This window comes from Anoplopoma fimbria, chromosome 2, assembly GCF_027596085.1.
Source record: "Anoplopoma fimbria isolate UVic2021 breed Golden Eagle Sablefish chromosome 2, Afim_UVic_2022, whole genome shotgun sequence".
Lineage (NCBI taxonomy): Eukaryota > Metazoa > Chordata > Actinopteri > Perciformes > Anoplopomatidae > Anoplopoma > Anoplopoma fimbria.
This window is the reverse complement of record NC_072450.1, coordinates 19,307,873-19,329,192: the sequence shown is the minus strand read 5'-3', so window position 1 is coordinate 19,329,192 and position 21,320 is coordinate 19,307,873. Positions and strand designations below refer to the sequence as shown.

The 21,320-nt window shown below is 38.5% G+C and overlaps 2 protein-coding genes across 3 annotated transcripts in view; both read right to left on the bottom strand.

Moving 5' to 3' along the window:
* Positions 1–14,942, bottom strand: part of dennd2b (DENN domain containing 2B) — a 42,693-nt gene extending 27,751 nt beyond the window's left edge. Inside the window, exons 1-2 of one of the 2 annotated variants that reach the window (XM_054611843.1) lie at positions 14,840–14,942; positions 1,712–1,810 (exon numbers count right to left, since the gene is read on the bottom strand). In XM_054611843.1, coding sequence (XP_054467818.1) covers positions 1,712–1,785 — 74 coding nt within the window. In that variant the 5' untranslated portion in view covers positions 1,786–1,810; positions 14,840–14,942. Of the gene's footprint in view, positions 1–1,711; positions 1,811–10,665; positions 10,906–14,839 lie in introns of those variants that run through there. The other variant, XM_054611842.1, reaches the window with a different exon arrangement.
* A 714-nt stretch (positions 14,943–15,656) lies between these two features.
* tmem9b (TMEM9 domain family, member B) lies at positions 15,657–20,930 on the bottom strand. Its single transcript, XM_054614467.1, has 5 exons — positions 20,689–20,930; positions 19,901–19,992; positions 19,694–19,802; positions 19,002–19,136; positions 15,657–16,983 (listed from the first exon to the last, which is right to left on the bottom strand). The coding sequence occupies exons 1-5, from the start codon at positions 20,758–20,760 to the stop codon at positions 16,828–16,830; spliced, it is 564 nt and encodes a 187-aa protein (XP_054470442.1). The 5' UTR covers positions 20,761–20,930; the 3' UTR covers positions 15,657–16,827.
* Positions 20,931–21,320: the final 390 nt, after the last annotated feature.

The following is a 21,320-nucleotide window of genomic DNA, read 5'->3' as shown; positions in this document are numbered from 1 at the left end:
CCACACATACAGTACAGTACAAAGAGATGCCAGTCACAACCTGGCCTCTGGCTTTCACTCAGGCTTGCAGGGCATGCTAACCACAGGCCACTTCCTGTTACTGACCAGGATGGAGGAGCGGACTGCTCACACAAATAGCATTTCTACCATTGTAGTTCAACAAATGTTAACTTTTTAGTCCATCAGTGCTCACTTATGCATTATCACAGATAAAACTCTAACACATTTAAATCAAGAGTTTTGGGGGTTTTATTTGCTTGCATATCAGTAAATAGTATAAATTCAGTAACTGTTCATTTCTGGGTGTATAGAACACCAATCACAGTAGCACGAGTCTCTCTCACTGCCTTGTCAGCATGTTTTGTTTTACTAAAGGCCCTTTCTGGGTTCCTTTTATAGTTACCTCAATCTTTTAGGTGCAGGGAATTAATTTAAATTATTCCATCAAAGAAGATCACACCCTCGTTTTTTTCGTTTTGTTTTGTATGTATTTTCTCCACCATGTTACTGCATATTGCCATGTGTGCCACTTGAGGCTAAACAGTTTGTAATAGATGTCCTTGTCCTTGTCCTTGAAACTCCTCCCTGGTTGATCTTATAGTTAAGGGGAATGCATTGTTTAGCACTAACCACTCATTTATCTTCCTTTGTTAAAACACAGGAGCTGCAAAGCATCTTTGTGATCTGTAAGAATCTAGGGTAACATGAGCCCATGAGGACAGCAAGCTGTTAATAAGGCTTTACTACTATGACAATTACATTTATCAAAAGAGGCTGAGGTTAAATGCACAGTTATCATATTAGAGTAATGCAGTCAGCAGGATGAGAGAGATTTGTGCTAGAGTGATTATTGTTTTCCACACATTTTCATTCTCCATGTTTACCTGGGGAATAGTGGTGAACGTGCACATTTACCAGCAAATGAATGGCATTTTATCTAAATCCTAATATTTACATTATGATTAACATTTGTGCAAATTGCCACTTCCAGTTATGTTTTGCGAAGTGTAAAACATTGCTGTGTGTTTCCACTCCCTCATCAGGACAAAATATTTGATAAGAATAAAAAAACCTGCCAGTCAAATAGTAGCCTCATTATATATTAGAATTTGGATAAACAGCACCTTTTCTAGCAATTGTCTTACTCAAATTCAGCCATCAGACTGTCACAAGGTGCTGCGACAGTGTGAACACAGACTACATTTCACCGCTGTGAAGTACAATGATCATGTGTAACTACTGTATGTGAGATGAGAACAGTCTGCCTGTTCCTAAGAACACGTTTTGTGGTTAAAGAAAATGGACAGGATGATAAATTGTAGGAACGAATAGTCTCCATATCACATATCATTCCCAAAGTTTGTTTTTCTCTCCCAGCAGGACACTGTCAGCTCTCAACATGCTAACACAAGCTTCAGCTCACTACTCACAGTACAGAGTTGGACGGGGCCCTTGTCCAGGATACAGGATCGTACTTGCCAAAGCTTTGGTAGACTTCTCATGAAAGACTATCATCAGCCATTCTTTCCCACGAGCGAAAAAAAGAGAAAACTACTACAGATTGATCATCGATGAGATAGATGTGGTTGAAAATGAATGAACTGATTTTGAGTAGAGCTCTTGTTTCTCCTTCAGTCAGGATGCTCTGAAACCATGTGACATCAACGTGCAAATTAACCAGCCCACCCCTGATGTCCCAGATGTCACTGACCTGTCGGGGACGTCCCGGGGAGCTTTACCCCCTCCTGCTCGCGGCACGGCCTTCGAACCCTTGTTGGCAGTCATGTTTGTCTGCAAACCGCCCACTCACCTGATGGACAAACACAAGGATGTGAGACATTAAAACAGCTGCAGCATTCAATAAGTAAATAAACATGAACTCGTACTGTTAACTAAAACACCTCTAAGGTCGTTTGGGTGTTATTAGAAATTAAGACTATTACTAAAATATTTAATGGAAATGGACTTAGTAGAGACATAAAATGATCCAATCCTGTCATGAGCATATGGAATTAAATCTAGTGCCACATTGAACACAAAATGGCCAACATTCCTGTAAGACCACAGCTGCTTAGCTTTGGCATGAAACTATAAACACAGGTTCTAACAATAACAATCAGATTTTTATATGAATCATGGCCTCGATCACTATTACCCTATAACTGATATTAGCTTGACTTGACACAACTTTTAACACTCTTAACCCTATAGTTGACCTTTTTCTCAATCACAAATTAACACGAGAGTGGGGAAGAAGGTAGTTGTTGAGCTTGACAACTTTCTTCATAAAGCAAGCTTATAAAAAATCCTGCAGAGCTCTCCACTTCACCACAGATGCCATGTTCAATCTCCAGTGTTAACATTGCAGGCGAATTTTCACAAAGTGTTATAACCAACACAGCATGTAGACAATGTGTTGCCAGAGAAACTCTCATTCTTCAGGCAAAGCTTCTGCTCCACTTAAAACACGTCTATTTTCACATCAGAGAACACAGAACTACATCGCTGCCACTGAAACGGCTCAGCTGACAATATTTAAACAAGATTTGGATCGTAGCCATATAGGACATTTGGAGAGAATTAAAGGATTCTCTGGGTAGCAGCCAGGTGATTAATGGCATTTATCTTGTAGAAAAGTTTAGTCACCAGTGACCAGTTGGATGTGTGCAGAGACATTAAGGTTTAGTAGTTATACTGCAGCTCCCTGATGTTTGTTGTGCATGACTTAATCAAGGTCACCTCCATGGATCCCAGTTTGTCTGGCACTGCAATTCATGTTTCATTCAATTTCAGAAGCTGCCGATCTGCTGCCTCCAGGTGGCTGCAGATAATTAACTCTTTTTATACAGTCTAAAAGCAGCTGCGGATATCCGAGACTGGTAATAGTCTCATTAAAGGGTCAATTAACAAATTCCATTGATATTAAGTACAGCCTGACCATACTGAAATATGGAGGCTGATACTGATATTTAAGAGTTCATAACATCAGATACCAATATTGCCCGATAGTCTTTGTTTTTTCATAAAGTGACAACATAAACAAACACGTGTCCACAATACTTACTAACTGTGGCACTTAAGAAATACGAAGTAAATAAACTTGTCCGTACTCTCTGATGGACAAACTATGTAATAAATTACCGCAGTCATATCTTTGGCATTTCTGTAATGTGATTTCTTCTTACACATCGATCGACATGTACGCAGACATATAAGCTAATATCTTGATCGATATATTAGCCCGGACGATTTATTGGTCTAGATTTAATATCTAGCCGTGCAGATAGTTAAGGTTTTATTTGCTCGAGGATTTTTTGCTTCTACCTCGATATAATGGAGGTGAATGGAAATATGTTGATAGTGCTAAACACTATTGCTGGGAACTGCTTAAAGCATGCTTTCACACATGCTCGTTGTTTTAACTTATGGACTGTGGATCCGTTGTATTTAACATGCTTTATTTAACACGAAGAAAAGTCCAAGAACAGCAGGAAAAACAGTTAAGACATCTTCCTTATAATAAACATTTCCTGGACTTAATCTCAAATTAGACCAGCAGTTAGTTCAAATAGTTGACCATTGCCCCTGAAATACACTTTTCAAAAAAGGCTCAAAGGGAATGTTCTGGTGCATAAAGAGGTCAAATGGAGATCCCTAGAGATTAGAGGTGGAGGATGGGAGGGTGTTTGGCAGCATGGCTTGTTTACAGGAAGTTGTTGTATGAAGAAGCCAGCCAACCAGTAGTTGGGTTGAGTCCTATAGAGACAGATGAGGAGAGAGAGGGAGCATTCCTGCTGTCAGCTATTTCCTGAAGCTGTGGATTGTGCTAAGAGGACGGGCCATGCATCATTATTTTCATCAAAGAACTATGTTGTCCTGTCCTGTTTACTACTCTCCATGAAAAATAATACACTCAAAGTGCATTTTTACAGAAAACTGAATATGACAAGAGCAGTAGGACCCTATATAATCTGTGATGCAGACAGTACTTCAGTAATTAAACATAAATGTGTACAGACATACATTAACCAGTGTGTCAAGTGTGTAGGTGACGGAGATGGAGAGCTACTCAACAAGCAACATGACATTTGTTCCATATATATAATATGTATATATAATGTTTCATATATACAATAACAACACTTCTATTAATCTAAGAGCCACAGTCACATTTAGGAGAAACAATACCGATTGCCATCAGTTTGTCCTGTGAAAAAAACCTCTTTGGTTTGTCAAATGGGAAAAAAATGGCTAAATAATGTATCCATGATTGCATAATAAAACAAAAGAAATCATTCTGGAAGGGAAATTGAGACAGAAATGTCATATTACTCCAAAATAAACCAAATGGAAATATTCTGCTTACATAAAGTTCAGACACACTGGCAGTTATGTAAAATATTATTTCTGATTACAACCTGCTGGAAAAATTTGGGATGTTTTTGGAAGTGAAATTCAATATTCTCATTTGATTGAAAACATAAAGCTTCAATTTGTTACACCTTAAAGGAAAGAGTAGAGAAAAACTACAATCAGCTGCCAGGAGCTTAAGAAATGAAATTGTTTTAAATTGTGTCCACTCTACACACTTAGTTATATTAGGCAATGTTTATTTGTAAGAATTCATCCTTTTATTTTTTTTGGGGGGGGACTGAGAAAGCTACAATCACAGAAATGGCTCACAGAGGCCCAAGACGGACTTTGCAGTGTAAACACCAAGGCGTTAGCTAACTGACTTCCTGAGGTCTGATACCATCTCGCTACACAAAATCACAGGCTGTAAACAACCACTTCTAAGAAAGCCCTAGAGTACCTTTAAAGTGCATTCAACCAGATTCAAGACAAATTTTCTCTTGAGACGTCAGAGCCAACGGTAAAAAGTGGGAAGTCAACCGCTTCAATTGCTTCAGTGTCTTAATGACAACCTTGACAATTAATGGTGGTAAATGTTTGTGACCTACTGATGATTTTGTTTTCAAATATAAATTCGGTCCCCACCAACTCCTGAGGGAAATATCTGACTCTTTGGCTGCTAAATGCTCATAAAACTATTTATCGGAGCAGATTTACGTACATATAACAGGGTGGTTGTTTTACCTCATTGTTGATGATCTGCATTGAAAATGTTACTGAACAACCAGGACAGAAAAAAGGACTACAGGCTATTAGACTGTAGCTTGACTACTTCTTCTCTACTACTTTGTCAAACAAGAGATTTAGCCTCTGAGAAGTTACAAGTTGTCTCTTACCCTTTATCCCTATACATGTAGCAGTTACTGCCATTACTTCAAACTCAAACCACAGAGATGAGGCATCCATGAGTCAGTCTTTGGCCATGACATAATAACAAATCCCAAAAGCCAGACTGCATTAGGATATTCATTGCCTTCATCTTAATGACGTAATGGCAGGATTTTTTTCCTGGTTTCGTCATGTTAATACATGGGAAGTACTAATTGATTACATGAGAGGCATATCTATGACGCATGTGTTTCTCAGCAACAAGAGCATATTCAAGAAATGAATGGGTCTCCTTTAGACTATCTAGGCTGGAATAAAAGAGCCCTTTGTGTTCAATACGTCCTTGAGAGGGAGACGTGGTTAAAAAGTAAGTCTCTTATCAGCTGTGTGTGTGTGTGCGTGCGTGCGTGTGCGTGTATGTGTGTGTATGAAAGAGACTAGACTTGCAAGTAGAATATCTTTCAAATGAGAGTCCACACGTCATTGGCCGTGTCAAATATGACGGATCGTCCGATACACATTTCTCTTAACTACCTGCAGGAATGTAGTAATATGTTCCCTATCCATCAGAGCTGCGGCTGCATTCGAAATATTAAAGAATGTTTTCAGAGGGTGAAAGAAAGCAGAGGAGAGGGGCAGAAACACCTGGACCTGATGCCAAGAGCTTGTTTTTCATTCAACAAAGACTACACTCAAATATGTGCTCCCTCAGCACCTGGCACTGTATGTTCAGACTATGAGAGCACTGCACAGTTTCATGAAAGAGTTTTATGACGTCATAACTTTTATTAACCTGCGGCTGGGTTCAGTTGGAGATCTTTGTTTATCCTGAATTATGCAGTAGCAGACACAAGTGTCCATAAACAGAGTCTGATAAAGTCTTCTTCTCTCTCTTCCTACTTTGCTTTTCTGGCTGACCTGGTCCTCATTTTCTGCTGATCAGCAACCTGACTTCAAGGTTTCTAAGAACCACAGCTGAGCTTACAGTCAGCCAAGAAGCAACGGAGAAAAGAGGGGTGAAAACTGCTGCAAATTCTCAACTCTTTCCAGACGTCACAACTCACTGGCAGGCAGGAGCCCACACACTGATACATGCCATTGTTTCAATATCTGCAGAAAGACCCGTTGTGTCCACTACAGACAAAAAGAGACTTGAGCTGGTATGTTAAACAAAGCATTGTGGGAGTTGCAGAAATATCCTGGTCGAAGGGAATCAAAGCTTTTGATACTCAATAATTCAGTCTGCATGAAAGCATTCACAAGACACTACGAGCTGTACATGAGAGGTGTACACACAAACAAACAACCTTGTATTGCAGGACAAACATAATGGAAAGGCAGAACCTCTCAGCTGAAACTAAAAGATTGATGTATATCACAGTCTGGATGTATTTTCTTTACATAACTAGCTGACTCTGGATAGCAGTTTAAGGCTCTGGCAGCCTCAGTATGTCTCTATGTAAAAGAAACCACCAAGGTTGGTGCACATAGCTGTACCTATATAATTACCCCCATACTCTACCACAAAGCTCGCCGTGCTGCCACTATATAGTTCAATTGACCAGGTGGAACCAATTCCTGGAATCTTTTTTTATCTTGTTTTTAAGCTACTTCAGCTTTTTTTCGGAGTGATCCCGGCATATTTTTCACTTGGTGGAAAAGAGGAAAAACCCTTCTGTGTAACCTAGATATGAGCATGCACAGCTGCAGAGGCAGGCATGTGGAAAACAGGCTTAAATCCATCTGAGTTGCAGCAGGGGTGCTAGAGTTTGTGTCACAGAGCTGACCTCTGACACACAGTCTTTGACTTTTCTAAGGACGTTAAGTAGATAAGATGTATTCCTGTTTGCTTCTGTCACAAAGTCAAGATTTCAACCGAGCCGACAAAAATAATGATCATTTGTACATCACCTGTGTTGTTGCTTATTTTCTCTACTATGAGCATATTTGTCAATGTTTATCAGCTTCAAGTAGGTTAAATATTAAGATAAGACTTGATTTTTGTCCTTAAATAGGATGTTCAACATTTTTTTAAGAAATCAGCCAAAACGAACAGAGCCAGTGTGTTTTTCCATAAACAACTGTTGCAAATATTCTGAAGACATTGCAAGAAAATACAGACGTGGGAGGAAGACCTGCATTGTCATCACGTATTCAAAAATCTGCTCAATCATTATTTTTGCTAAACCTCTCTTTATAAACTTTTCCACCGAGGTCTTCCCAGCAGTCGCCATTGGTTTCTTTTGACCATAAAGGTGATCTTTACCTAATGACCCATAATGTTATTCAGACTTGCTGAAGCACAAAGTTTAATAGCTTAGAAAAACAAACGATTGGAAACTCACTTTAGACTGCTCTCTGGCTTCCAGTGCTCACCTTTGCATTACTACGCTTGACAAAGAAGTCAGTGAATGAATTAAGATAACTGGTAAGTGATCTGAAAAAGGGAACCGTCATGTACATGATGACAACATTAGATAATGAAATACCTTCTATTAGATGATCTGGTTATTATGTGAGATTATGTTAGATTGCACTGTGGCTGCAGGGCACTTATTAGAAAACTGAAAACCTAAATGAGAGTCAATAAAGAGATGCCACCTGCATTGAGCAAACCCAGTGAAAGTGTAAAGTATTACCTACAGCAACAAGTGTCGAAGCAAAGTCAGAGGCTGTAATCCTAGGATTATAAATCAGAGATGCATCAGTGTCGTCATGCAAGTGATCAACAGTATCTTAAACAGGCAGACAGCAGGGCAAACTACGAGACAGCCTCTCATATTCTCATCAGCACACAGGGACAAACATGTCTATCAAGAAAAAAAAGACCAAAACAGCAACACAACAGACATCTCTTTTCTGTCATTTCTGTAACACAAAAACAGACCAACCTGTCACAGGTTTAATAGAATTTGAGACCGACTTCCAGCTGTGCTGCAATACAAGTTACAAATACTACAGCCGGGCACTTAAGTTACATATATAACTGAACATCAGGATGGACGTGTCATTGAGGTCAAGTGAAAGTACATTTTCTTATGTAAAGAAGCATTCTTACTCAGTGGATGATAGCATCAGTTAAGCTTTGGGGTTCAAGTTAAGAGAGATGGTCTTGTGACCTGAACAATTCTCAACTGAGAAATGTGCTTGCTTTTCAGAGTTATGTTCTATGGCAAACAGTATCAGACTCTGTACACTAAGCAACAATCAGTCATGTATTAAGTGAATTAGTGTAAAGTAAAGTACTGATGAACAACAAGCATTCTCCAAGAACCACCTCAATAAAATATTTAAAAAAACACTGACCGTCCAGCTGCAAGTCTAAAAAGTTAACTTATGAAAAGAGGAAGGATGTGTGAATTTCTATCTACTTATGTGAATCAGGGTTACACCAAAATATCCAGCAGTATTCTTGAAACTGGCAGCCCATATTGTAGAGATCATTTCATGTAGCATGTGAGTACAACTTAACAAAGACCTATCAGGATATCAAGAAAAAACACTTCTATTTAACCAGCTCTCTTCCATCACTACAATGATGTAAAGGCTGCTTAAATTATAGAAAGGTACTGATTTACCCTGTCCTCTAACAGTTTCATTTAAATAAATGGTCCATGAACTTCATACTGGATGTTATATATTATACTGACATGTCTTGCACACATCAATCACACATCTTTGAAGGGACAGTTCACTCCAAAACACAAAACTGACATGTTGAATGTCATCATACAAAACACCAAATGGCATCGTGTTACATGTGCATAAACGCAACAGCAACGTCTCTTTATAAGTATGAAAGCTTAGTTACTCGTAAAAATCCACGCACTCCATGTTGCTGCAGAAAATGTCATTGAGAGATACTTTTCCCTAGTACATAAGCAGACGCACTGTTCACAACAAAATGTCGAATTAAGAGATTTAAATGGTTCTATTGGGATTCTATGTGCAAAGAGACATTGTTGTTACGTTTTGAAGATCCTTAGCAAATCACACCCCACCAGTCCCACCAAAACTATCTGGATGGATAGTTAAAATCACTTTCATTATAATGCTGAGTCCATTTAAAAGCGGTGATTGGCAGGACTCACTACTGTTTAACTGAAAGAAGAACAGAGAAGAATTTCCTCAATAGCTTTGTGTTGACAGTCCCGTCCAGTGAGAGGGGAAGGTCATTGTTTGATCTCCACAACAGAGAGAGTTTAAAGAAAAAAAGAGAGCTAAAGAAAGCCAGTCATGTCTCTAGGGTTTGAATTACAGTGTATAAGATAAGATCCTCAGGATTTAAGTTGTAATCTGTAAAGAAAACTCACATTCATGATAGACGCAGCAAAGCTTCCCATATCTAAAAACCACTCAGTGAGAGAATGCCTTAGTTGCTCCAAAGATGAGAATGTGTTAATGCTTTAATAATTGGATGAGTTGAATCCAAGTAATTGCACAAAGTCATAAGAAAGTGGAGAAAATTTTGGCACATCTTTCAGTCTAAGAAGACTATTCTAAAGAATCCTGGATCCATATCCACCCCAAATGTCTCTTTTAGCTTAGCCCATGACCTATACTATATTTGCAATAAATTGTATTGTAATCGCCGACCAGGTTTAACATTTTCATAAAAAAATCCACTTAGGTCAAAATGATAGCCCCCTTACTAACTAACTAACAAGGCAGGAGTATGTTGTGGGGAAGAAAGTACAACACTGATATGAATCCTGTTTTTAGATTATTATAATAAACCTTTACTGTTTTGTTCATGACATGTATAGAATGTCATACACAGTAGCCTATACGTGTCTGTACTGTGTAGGCCTACAGTCCATACAGCATTTACAAAGAAAACATAATGTGCACAACCTTGCAGTGAAATCTGTATAAACTATGACCAAAAGCATGTAAGACAAAACACACAGCACGCAATTAAAAAAGTCACATATGTTGTTTTGTGTTGTTTTATCTCCCTGAACAAAAAGGAAAAGTGTCCCCTCTAGATCCAAACCACAACAGGAAAAGGACTTTCTGTTTATCAGCTGCTTGACTTTTTTCGGATGTTAAAGCGATAACTTGGTCTAATTACAATCCACAGAGTTACAGCCTGAATCCGCTGGGACACTTTCCTTCATTCAAAAAGGGTCATCTGAGAAAAAAACCCACAGTGTGCTGTTTTAGCCCGCTTTCTGCACTTCATCGCTTAAACATGTCTATGACCAAATAAGGTCACGTGGAGATTAGGACGCTACATTTAAACGCACCTTGCAACTTTTTTCGCAACATCTTTTACGGGGTTTTTTTCCCGGACCCTTGTTTTTTGGGTAGTTTGTACCGGTTTCCTACCGCTGTCTTAAAGTCTAACCCCCCTGGTGTGAGCTCGTCAATAACAGCTCAAAAAGCAGCCTTTTTTTTTTTTTTTTTTTTTTTTAACGTTACCTCCGAGTTTCTCCCCACATCCATGGCTGCTGACATTTTGAGATAAATCCCCCTTTTGCGACGCGTAAATCCCGTTCATCCACGAGAAACTTTGTCTGTTTTTATTTTTTTTGCCGGATACCTGCCCTTCTCAATAAACTCCGATTTAAGTCTTTCCAACGAAAACCGACAAAAAGGGGAAGAAAAAAAACAAAAAAAAACTCCTGCCTCCCCTTTCACAGCCGGCTGCAGAGTGGGAGGCAGGACTTGTTACCGTGGAGACGGGTTGTTTGCCCCCCACTTTTCTCTGGATTTGGCCCCCTGCCCTGGTGCCCTCCTCAGACAGGCATTCAGCCCCTCTCCCCTTGTTTATTGTCACGGTGGGGCCGAGGAGCGTGGATGAATATTCAGGAGTTTGAAGGGGGCTGCTGGCTCCTGATGGGTTGAAGCCCATGTTTGCCAGCATTGCAACACAATGTCACGCTGAAATCCTCCACACTGCTTGGCCCCACAGGAATATATTCCAACAGCCACACAAAGATGTCTTTTCATTTGTCAGACAAGGGTGTGTAACCAAGCAGCCCGGGACCGGTTGTGGAAGAAGTATTCAGATATTAAACTTAAGAAAAGTAAAGTGCATAAGTATTTGCATCGAAATGCACTTAGTAGTCTAGCAGAAGTAAAAGTACTAATTGTGCAGAATGGTCCATTCTTTGGAAATGTTGTGAAATAGCAGTATAAAGTAGCATTAAATGGAAATATTCAAGTAAAGTACAAGTACCTCATAATTGTACTGAAGTACAGTGCTTTAGTAAATGGAGAGTACTTACTGTACTTGCATTCCACCACAGCTAGAGAGCAGTGACAGTGACCACATTTTGAATAGTATACATTCTGGCAGATATTTAGTGGTGGAATAAATTATTGGATCCCTAAGTCAAAATAGTGATTCCACAATGTAAAAATACTAAATAACAAGAAAAAAGTCACTTAGTAGTCAGTTAATAACACCCACTGAAAATCTTCTTACTTGCAGGATTGATGCTGAGGTGTACTCCAGGACCTTATGACATCACTTGTGGGTGTGGTTACAGGTGCAACACAGCACAGATCCATCCAGAGATGCAGCCTGGTGTTAAGTTGCTATTTAAGTACAGTACTTTAGCAAATGTGCTTGTATTACATTCCACTGTTGGATATCTCTCAACCTATTCCAAACAAATCTAAAGTGGTTGGGTGTGATTCAGAGCTGAACCACAGGTCTAAACTGGAGGTGACCACAAAAATGAAAATATTCATCCATAATATGATATCCCCCCAGGTTTGAGTTCACTCAAACCAAATTAGACCACTTAACTCTCTCTGTGCTGTGGTTCTGGAGCATTCAGTGAATAACAAAGAGCATCTTTGTCATGTCAGCTCACATAAAGTATCTCAGACTGTATGCTGTGTTAATCAAACCTGATCAAAATCACCACAGAACAAACAAAACAAAATGTATCTGCTCTGTAGGAATTACATGAAACGGATCATTCTCATTAAATGGATACTCTTTTAAAACACACATTTATTGTTTCAATACATGAACTGCTTAGAAATTCTGATTTTTTTAATACCTTTTATAATCTGATTAATTCTTAAATTAGATTTCTCAGTAACACCTTGTCACAGAAAAAAAACAACAGCAAAGAATAGATAGTTTACACATGTACAGTTCCTGCTACTGGCGAGGACTGTGTGGTACAGTTAAAAGCTCCAGAACAAGCAAGTGGACCTTGATTGGAGATTGTTTAGTCAAGATCAATTTGAACTGGAGAGCTCAGTATCAAAAAACTTTATTTTTTCCACTGTTACACGCTAGAATTAACTGTGAAAGGGCTCCTATTAACAATATATCCACCATGTTATCAAATGTTAAATCCTATGCCATACATGGTTAGCTTTTAAATGCTCCTGCTGCAACATCTTTACACCAAACATGGAATCACTACCCGTCCATAAAACCTCTCTTTTTTTAGTCTCTTGGGGTGTCTTATCATCCCAACAGACACGGGAACAGAGGAAGTCACAAAACTCAGACATCCGTCATCACCGTTCGTCACATTAAGTCAGCAGGAAGCCCACAAGCTCTGCCACTGTGCAGCTTTTCTCAGAGACCCACTTAAAAACCTTTTCAAGGTCTCGTAAAAGACTGTCCTTCCTGAAAACACTGCAAATCCTCACCGTCTGAGCACAAAAGACAGAGCCAGTGACTCCTTTTTGTGGGAAGTTTTACAAGTACAAAACCAAAAGTTTGTACTCTCATGGAATTCATTGTTTCCATTGATCGCAAAGCCATCTGCATTTCTCATTAAAAGCCACATCCTCTTCTGGCATGACTTGGGAGCATCAAACAAAACTTAGCATAACATGCATCTGCACACATACATCGTTACATCTTTGATAGGATGCTCTGCTGTATGATGCCAGGCTCCAAAAACGTAATAAACAGAAAGTTTAAGGAGTGACCAGAGCTTGGATGCTGTAAATCTTACGTCTGTCTTCCAACTCTCATATCTATACACCTGCTAAAGCCAAAGCCACAAGGGAATGAGTGTTTATATTCTCAAATAAAATCCCTAAACCTTTTGTGTGTTTGTTAAGGATCCACCGTGAATCCCAAATCCTAAAACATTCAAAGGGGATTATTTCACAGATCTTTGGGGATTTTCCCACCTACACCTCAGATTCTTTCTTCCAGCTCCTGCACGTCCACATGGTTCGAGGGGACGAGAGGAGTTAAGGAAATATTGAACCCATTTGAAAATGTATTTGGTGCAGTTAACAACCATATTGGGTTTCAGAAACAGACCCGAGGCAGCTTCTTCAACTCCAGGATTAAGTTGAGGCTGACGTGTCTAGTCAACACTTTTGACAGTACTGTCGAGAAGACTTGTCAAGTAGAGACACCCTTTCCTCTTTAAAACTGAAGAAGATAAGCTGCAAGTGTCTTCTGCACAGTAGCTGAAAATAATACGATCTAACAACTACTTCATTTCTTCAAATACTTAAATTCAAATCATGTAACAGTTTCTGTTTGCCAAGGGAGAATAACAAGGAATGTCAGCTGTTTGATTATTCATATATGCAGCCTCAGGCACACTTCAAACCTGTTTTGACTGTTTTATTCTTCGTACAGTCACCATTTTGCAGTCTAGGACAAATGGAGAGGATAGAAAATAATACGGACTACCTTGTGTGTATGTGTTGGCTACACATGTGTTGTTATTAATACTGGGAACGTTATCTACAGTATGCACCATAACCTGATTGATACAAAAACAATCAATAAGAAAAAAATGATTTTAATCAACAAAAATCTGTAACAAAGTGGGTAAATCTTCGATTGATGAAATAATAATTTGAAATGGAATATTTTTGTCAGAAAACCAGAAGTTTCACAGTTCGCTCAATGACAAGTAACACCATGTTACTGTGTCTAAAATGCTTTCATTAAGTGCAGATGCAGTTTTCATAACACACTGTGCTACTGAGCACCATTGTTTAGCACAAGGACAGTCCTTTATCTCATGGCATGTTAACTTTCCACCACACAGCAGCTACATCTGTCTGACTACTGACTCAGAAACCTTGGAGACAAATGTAGCGTAATGGTGTAATGTTTCACACACTGGATTTTCTTTGTCTGTGTGTGTGTGTGTGTGTGTGTGTGTGTGTGTGTGTGTGTGTGTGTGTGTGTGTGTGGGCTGGGTTTGGCAAAGTGTCTAAATTAAACTCAAACTTGTTGGGACATGAAGGAAAATGTAAACACAGGTGAGTGAATCAACACTGTTTGATGAGTCTAACAGATATTATTTATCTTGAGGGATCAAATTCAAAGGCTGAGGCGCCCCCTGTAGGTCAACTCGTGCAAATGCAGCACTAAAGCTGGAATAACTACTTTTTCCCCCTAAATTTATACAGTAGATTAGAAAATGCATCAACATCAATCAAAGTCAGCGTGTATGAACAACTTTCTGTCAGTAATGTCAATCTGCCCAACAATACAACTGACGATAACATACAAAGAAAGTTTATTTTTTCATCAACAGGACTTTCTGAAGATGCTTCAAATACTTAAGTTACTTAAAAAGGCAAAAAATGTCGGTGGATTTCAATAAATACAACATTTAACGAGGCGAAACAAACATCTTACCTGTCTGTGTGTGCTCTTGCAGTGTTTGCTCAGTGATCCATTCTTTAACAGCGTCTGTGCCGCTTTCTGTCTGAACTGCCTGAAAACAGATTTTCTGCGGAAAATAGTCTCCTCCGTATGACTGGATGCAATGAGGAGGAAAAAAAGGAAAAGTGGACTGCACAGGAAATGATGACGCATCTGTATGGAGATCAGTTTGCTTAATAAAATCGAAGAGACTGAGGGTTATCAAACATTTGCAGACTATTTTAAGTTGTCTTAGTTTAGTTAACAGATGTTAATGAAGAGTTAACTGCCCATTTCCAGGGAGTTTCCAGACGTTTTTGAGTTAATGCCAACATGCTTGTAGATTTTTTTAAGGGAATTATACTGAGTATGTTTTCCATTGGCAGTGTCAAATTGATCATAAAAATGTTGCCAACACAGTGAACAAAAATCATGTGTCAAAATCTAGTTTTAATGCCCTAATTATTTTAGTTGTTGCACATTCTTAAGCAAATTTGCATTTAAATGATCAGAAATGTAAGACCAACCTGAGACAAGGTAGTATACCTGTACATTTATATTACACATGGCAAAATTAGTCAGGAGAAAGTGTGTTTAAAAGTAATGAGTAGGCCATGTTATTTATTGCAAGGTGCATCTGCATACTTCACATAGTGTTGGTGAGTGATGTTGACATGACATCATCAAACTATAGAAATCGTGTCCATGTCAAATGCAGACTTAAATAATACAAACTGGTAAGCAGTTTGTTCAGCTGGTTAGGCCTTCAGCTACATTAAAGCAGAAAGACATCTCAACAAATGCAAGAATCCCAAATATTACATAAATTTATTTCAAAGGAAAAACATATACAATAGTTAAGAACACTTCCATAGGTCTGTACACAGCCCAACTACACACAGAATGAACTCAGAATAACACCACTTTCATACTAATGCTGCCTGATAGACAACAAGGACCTTCATAATGGAACTGATGTTAGACCAAGCACATAGAAGTGCCATAATAAAAGACTTTTCATTAGATTAGTTCAGGCAGTTGTAGAGAGCACTGACTTCAAGAGGGTCTTCAACAGACGAGGATCAATAGCACAGCTACGATTACTGTGACATCACCAAGAGGTTGCATCGATTCCTGCAACGAGGTTAATGACACTACTTTGAGATATCAAATTTAATGTAGAGCGTTAAATGATGGATTTATCAGACATTAAACATTATGGTAGGAATGAAGGATTCAAAACACATTTATAAAAGATTCATTATAAAACATGCATTTTCAAAGAAGGCTGAAATATTTATATTGTGCACTATTTCCTTTCTCCTGTGGTGAGAGCATTAGTTTAAAGTTATATTAGTTTTTGGGTGAAGAAAGTACCCATCAGCTACATGTTAACAGAGCTATAGCCAGGAGGCTGCTTTAGTTATCCAGTTAACCAACATCTGGATATTTCACTCTGAGAGCCAGTACATACTTGTAAATGTGAAAGACTTGCCATCTTTGGAGTGCTGGGACTTCACCTGACACTGTGGCCAGAAATAATTAGAGAATGTTATAAAATATTCATTTGAAAGATTTATATTGATCTAATTATTATATTTATTAGTCACTCCCATCAGATGATTCACCGCAAATTCTCTGATGACTTGGCACTCCTTCAAACTAGACAGCAGGCAGGGAGTAACTTCTGCTTATGGAAAAATGCAATTTAAGACTGGTCATTCAAGATTGTGCAAAAAATGAATTCACTGTAATCTCCTGTACTGCCTGCAGACAAAATAAGAGTTCCCAGTTTTAATCGTATATTTAACGGGGACCTCTGCTCTACAGATTCACATTTCCTCACCATGTTCACCTGGGAAGTGTCACACTGGATGAGATACAAACCACAAATGAGAGAAAGGAAGTGATATCAATTGAGGGCTCTGTCACAGTGATTTGTTTTTCTTTGCTCCACCACTAACTCTCGATCGCAGGGCTGTTTAACTGAGAACAACATGACGGTCAAACACAGACTTCCTCTGTTCCTGGACCTGCCTCCTCCAGCGCTGCTGAGCATGCTCTACTTTGTTCAGCATGTTGGGTCGAGAGTGTGAACGGGACAGAACATTGTGAGCATTGGCAAAAGGCTGCTGGTCCTGAAAACACAGAAGGGAAAAAAACAACACATGATTAGCCTAAGAGGTGTGTCATAGGTCAGTGAGTCATTGGTAGGTACATCTTGTAAGACCAGGAAAACAGAAAATGCACAAACTACCTGATTAAATTCCTTTTTAAAACAAATTAGACATACATTTTCAAAGTTGTTCTTTATTCTCAATTTAATGTCTCTCTGTAAAGTATTTTGTGTTGAGCGCTATAAAATAAAGTCGCAATTGTAACTCTCAGAAGAGCACATAATAAAAGTAAATGGAAAAACAAGATTGGGAGGATCACAGCCACAACTGACATCTGTGGCAAATGCGTTGAGGAAAATAAACCGAGGTTATCAGTTGGGCCGCCTCTCTGTATCAAAGACTGACTAAACATTACAAGCCCACCATTTCCTCTATAATTAACGCAGCAGCAGTGCTTAGCCTTATACTGGTTTTGCTATGAATCTCTCCCCTTTGTTTGGTCCAGTGACAAGCTACAGCGCTACAAATAGTCTCAACTTTGGGTATATTAGATAATTGCAGTACTGCAGTCATTTCAAGCTTCCCTATTCTGTTGCTGTGCCACAAATATAGGAAACGTTGATTACATGTCTTCGAGTATTTCCTAACAAACAGCTAAGCTAAGTAACCTCTCCTTTCTATTTAACAGAAGTTAGACAGTGTACCACCATCAAATCAAAATGTTCACACTAACCATGTAAAACATTTTAATGCTTACTATTGCTCACATTTTTAAGCAAAATATTTGTTAGGAGAAAACATTCATGTAACACTCCCTCTTGGTGAAACCACAGCAGCGATTCAGCAAGTCAGCTGCATCCCCCCTCCCTTCCCTCAGGCAAAGGCAGCCAGTTTTTCTTTATCATATCTAAAATACCATAACTCAAAAACTGAATCATACTGGAGGCAAAATTGATTTACTGCTCTTTGAATGCAGTTCAGCATTTGTAATTAGTGGTGCTTCGGTTTCCTGAAAAAGTTAACAGTGCAAATGATAACTATATCAGCAATTAGATTATTGTTAGAAATGTGAAGCTAAAAATCTGAATCTTATTGTGAATGAGGTGTAAAAGTAACAGTAAACCCCCAATTTACTTCAAGCAAGCCAGTGATTTGTTTTCTTTTCTACTCGCTTTTCTACAGTAATGGGAACCGGCATATTTTATATCTATTATATCTCAATGTTTTTCATGAAACCTGTTTAGTGCTTTCATGCTGCCTGCCACTGCAAGAAAATTCCTCTTCACGGATTGCACTGTGACAATACAGTTGATAGAGTGGGAGAAAAACAGAGAGTGGGCAGTCTGAACAAATTCTAGAAAATAAATGTAACATCTGTTTGTTTCTGATGTGTGTCAAAACAGGACCTGCCACTGAAAGAGTATACACTTTTGGGTGGAAAATTAATACAAAAAAATATTATTTAAAGAGAATTTAGAAAACAGCCTAGTGTTTGGCTTTGGCTTCATTCACACAACCTGAGAAAGAAACCTGGTCTCTCAGTTAATGAAGTTTAAGAATCAGCTAAGTGGAAAAAGCATGTAGAGATAGTGTGTGTGATGTGAACAGAAAGGGTTAAAGCTGCCTGCATCGTATCACTAGTTTGACAATTTCCCTGCTGCAGCTCTTTGCCTGTGAATGTGGTTTCTAATGGATCTGATGCAGAGTGAGTTCACTCCCTGTGTTTGAAACCAGTATTACCACAAAGCACTACTTGAAGGATCTGTTTAGCTTCAGGTAGCTGCTGTAACACTCGTAGATGTAAGATTCATATTCAGTATCATGTGTAGTATTTTATGTGTAATTTGGACACTTGATACCTATAAAGGATGTATCCCATGTGACATAATGTGCAAAGGGAGGTTTGGGACATATAATGAAATTCTCACGACAGGAAAGAATTTAGAGTAACTATTTCAGTACCATAATTGACATAATATACAACTTTATTGAATCTTATCAGTGCGTTGCAATGCTGAAATATCAAGAGAAATACATACCCCAACATCATCATCATTTTGGATAAGCTGTGAATGTCCAAACAGACGCCTCTTCAGTATGGGCTCCAGGAGAGTCAGGTAGACCATGTATAGCAGCAGCAGGCCCAAAATGGAGAGGTACACTATGATGGTACCCTAAATATTCAGAATGATTACCGATTAGTTTGGTGTCCTTTGAAACATGTGGGATCCAAACACATTAGGCACAGAGAATTAAGGGGAGTGTGGTGCTGAAACAATTATTTGACAGCAATGTTGATAAACTATTGATCATTCAAGGCACATTTCAACCAAAACAGCAAAACGTTCACTGAATCCAGCTCCTCAAATGTGAGGTTTAGTTGCTTTTATCTATCTTATCATCATTGTAAATTTTATATATTTTTTGTTGTTGTTGTTTAAACGAATCAAGCAACTTGATTATTTCAAATTAAGGGAAAGTATGATGCTCATTTATCACAATTTTCTGGTATTTTATAGACCCAGTGATTAATAAAGAAAAAAATAAAAACAAACAGATTAATCAATAATTACATTACAGTCATTTAGCAGACGCTTTTATCCAAAGCGACTTACATAAGTGTATATGCAGTGTATTCAATAATAAATACAATCATTAGGTGGAGGACAACAGTGAAATAAGTGACAATACAGATAAAAAGAAATTAACAAGCCTTCCAATGTACATTTACCTTAATGGTCCACGAGCTCCTCTCTTCATATTTACACTCACAGCGTAAACAGTACGCCTCCACATCTTTACCGTCAACCGGCATCGGTTCAACCACATGGAGACAGTTACTGAAAACACAGAAAACAACATTAACAAGCTAGAAGGAAGAAGGAAATGGACAATTCGTGCCGTTCAGGGAAATGTAATGACAAAGCACATTGCATACCAGTCTTTAAGAGAGACATTTTGTTTGTAGATTTGACCCTCGACATCTCTGTATGGCGGACAGATGCATTTACAACGGATGTCTTCAGGATTCTGTAAAAGATCACAAGTATCATAACGTTATGTGTTTTCTCTTCACACATACACAACAAACAAGTTTGCTATATCCATATATATACATACATACATACACACACACACACATATAGGATGTATATATATACATACACATATAGGATGTGTATATATATATATATATATATATATATATATATATATATATATATATATATATATATATATACACATATAGGATGTGTATATATATATATATATATATATATATATATATCATTGTTATTTTCCTTCCCCTCCTTCTTTTTGCTACTTTAACCATATTTAGTATTTCTGTATTGGTTTAATGGCCTTATTGTTCAGTCTTGTGTTCCTTTACTTTAACTCATGTGAACCAGATTGATTCATGTTTCCAAGTGTTATATAAAGCATCACTATTAGTAGTAGTAAAGCAGTAAACTCCATAGTGTACATTTGGCTGCATACTGTCTTATTTGATGGTTGACAAGCAGCTAGAGGTGGTGTTAGCTGCTAGCTGCCCTGCATAAGTAACCATGTCTGCACATATGTTGCGCTGCATGGGCCAAGCTAAAGCCAACACGGTTATATAAAACAGTCCTTACACAAATCCTTCCTTCATGGGGATTAAAAGGCTTGTAATGTCACGGTTTGTTAGCCGGTGAGCTAACAGACGCTAGTTAGGACTAGCCTTACCTTCGCTGTCACTTGGCTGAGAAGCACAAAACAAGCCACAGAGAAAGCCTCGAGGAGAAACACAGACTTCATCTTTAACCTTACAGTCTGTGGCAGCTTTACACAAAGACTACCGTTGAAGTATTTCTAGAAACAACACCTGCAGTGTAGAAAAACAAACACCCTAAATGACGACTTTAGCCATCAAGCTACATATAAGATAAACACTCCCGAGCAGCTGACCTGCAGTTCCCGGAAGTCGCGTTCGGTTTGTGCACAGGCAACCACCGGAAATGTGTTGTGACATTCTTGTAACCAAGGGGCCGTATTTTTAAAAAAAATCATCGTTTGGTTTTAACTTGGTAAAATATTCTAATACTGTCCAATTCAATAGAACAATTCTGAGAAACGTAAAACGATTTAAGCCGAGCTACACTCCGCCCTTGCTGGTGGCCGGGTGAATTAAAACGAACGCACCCCTTGGTTCGACGTCGTAGCAAATAATCAGATTACCAAACGCTAGTTAGGCGACCATTAAGAGGTCTGTGGAGAAAAGTGGGGTGAAAATCTGCATTAATGAAATTAAATGTAGACAGCAAAGATAATATATAGAGGAGACATACCAGAACATGAAATATAAATAACATGTAAAG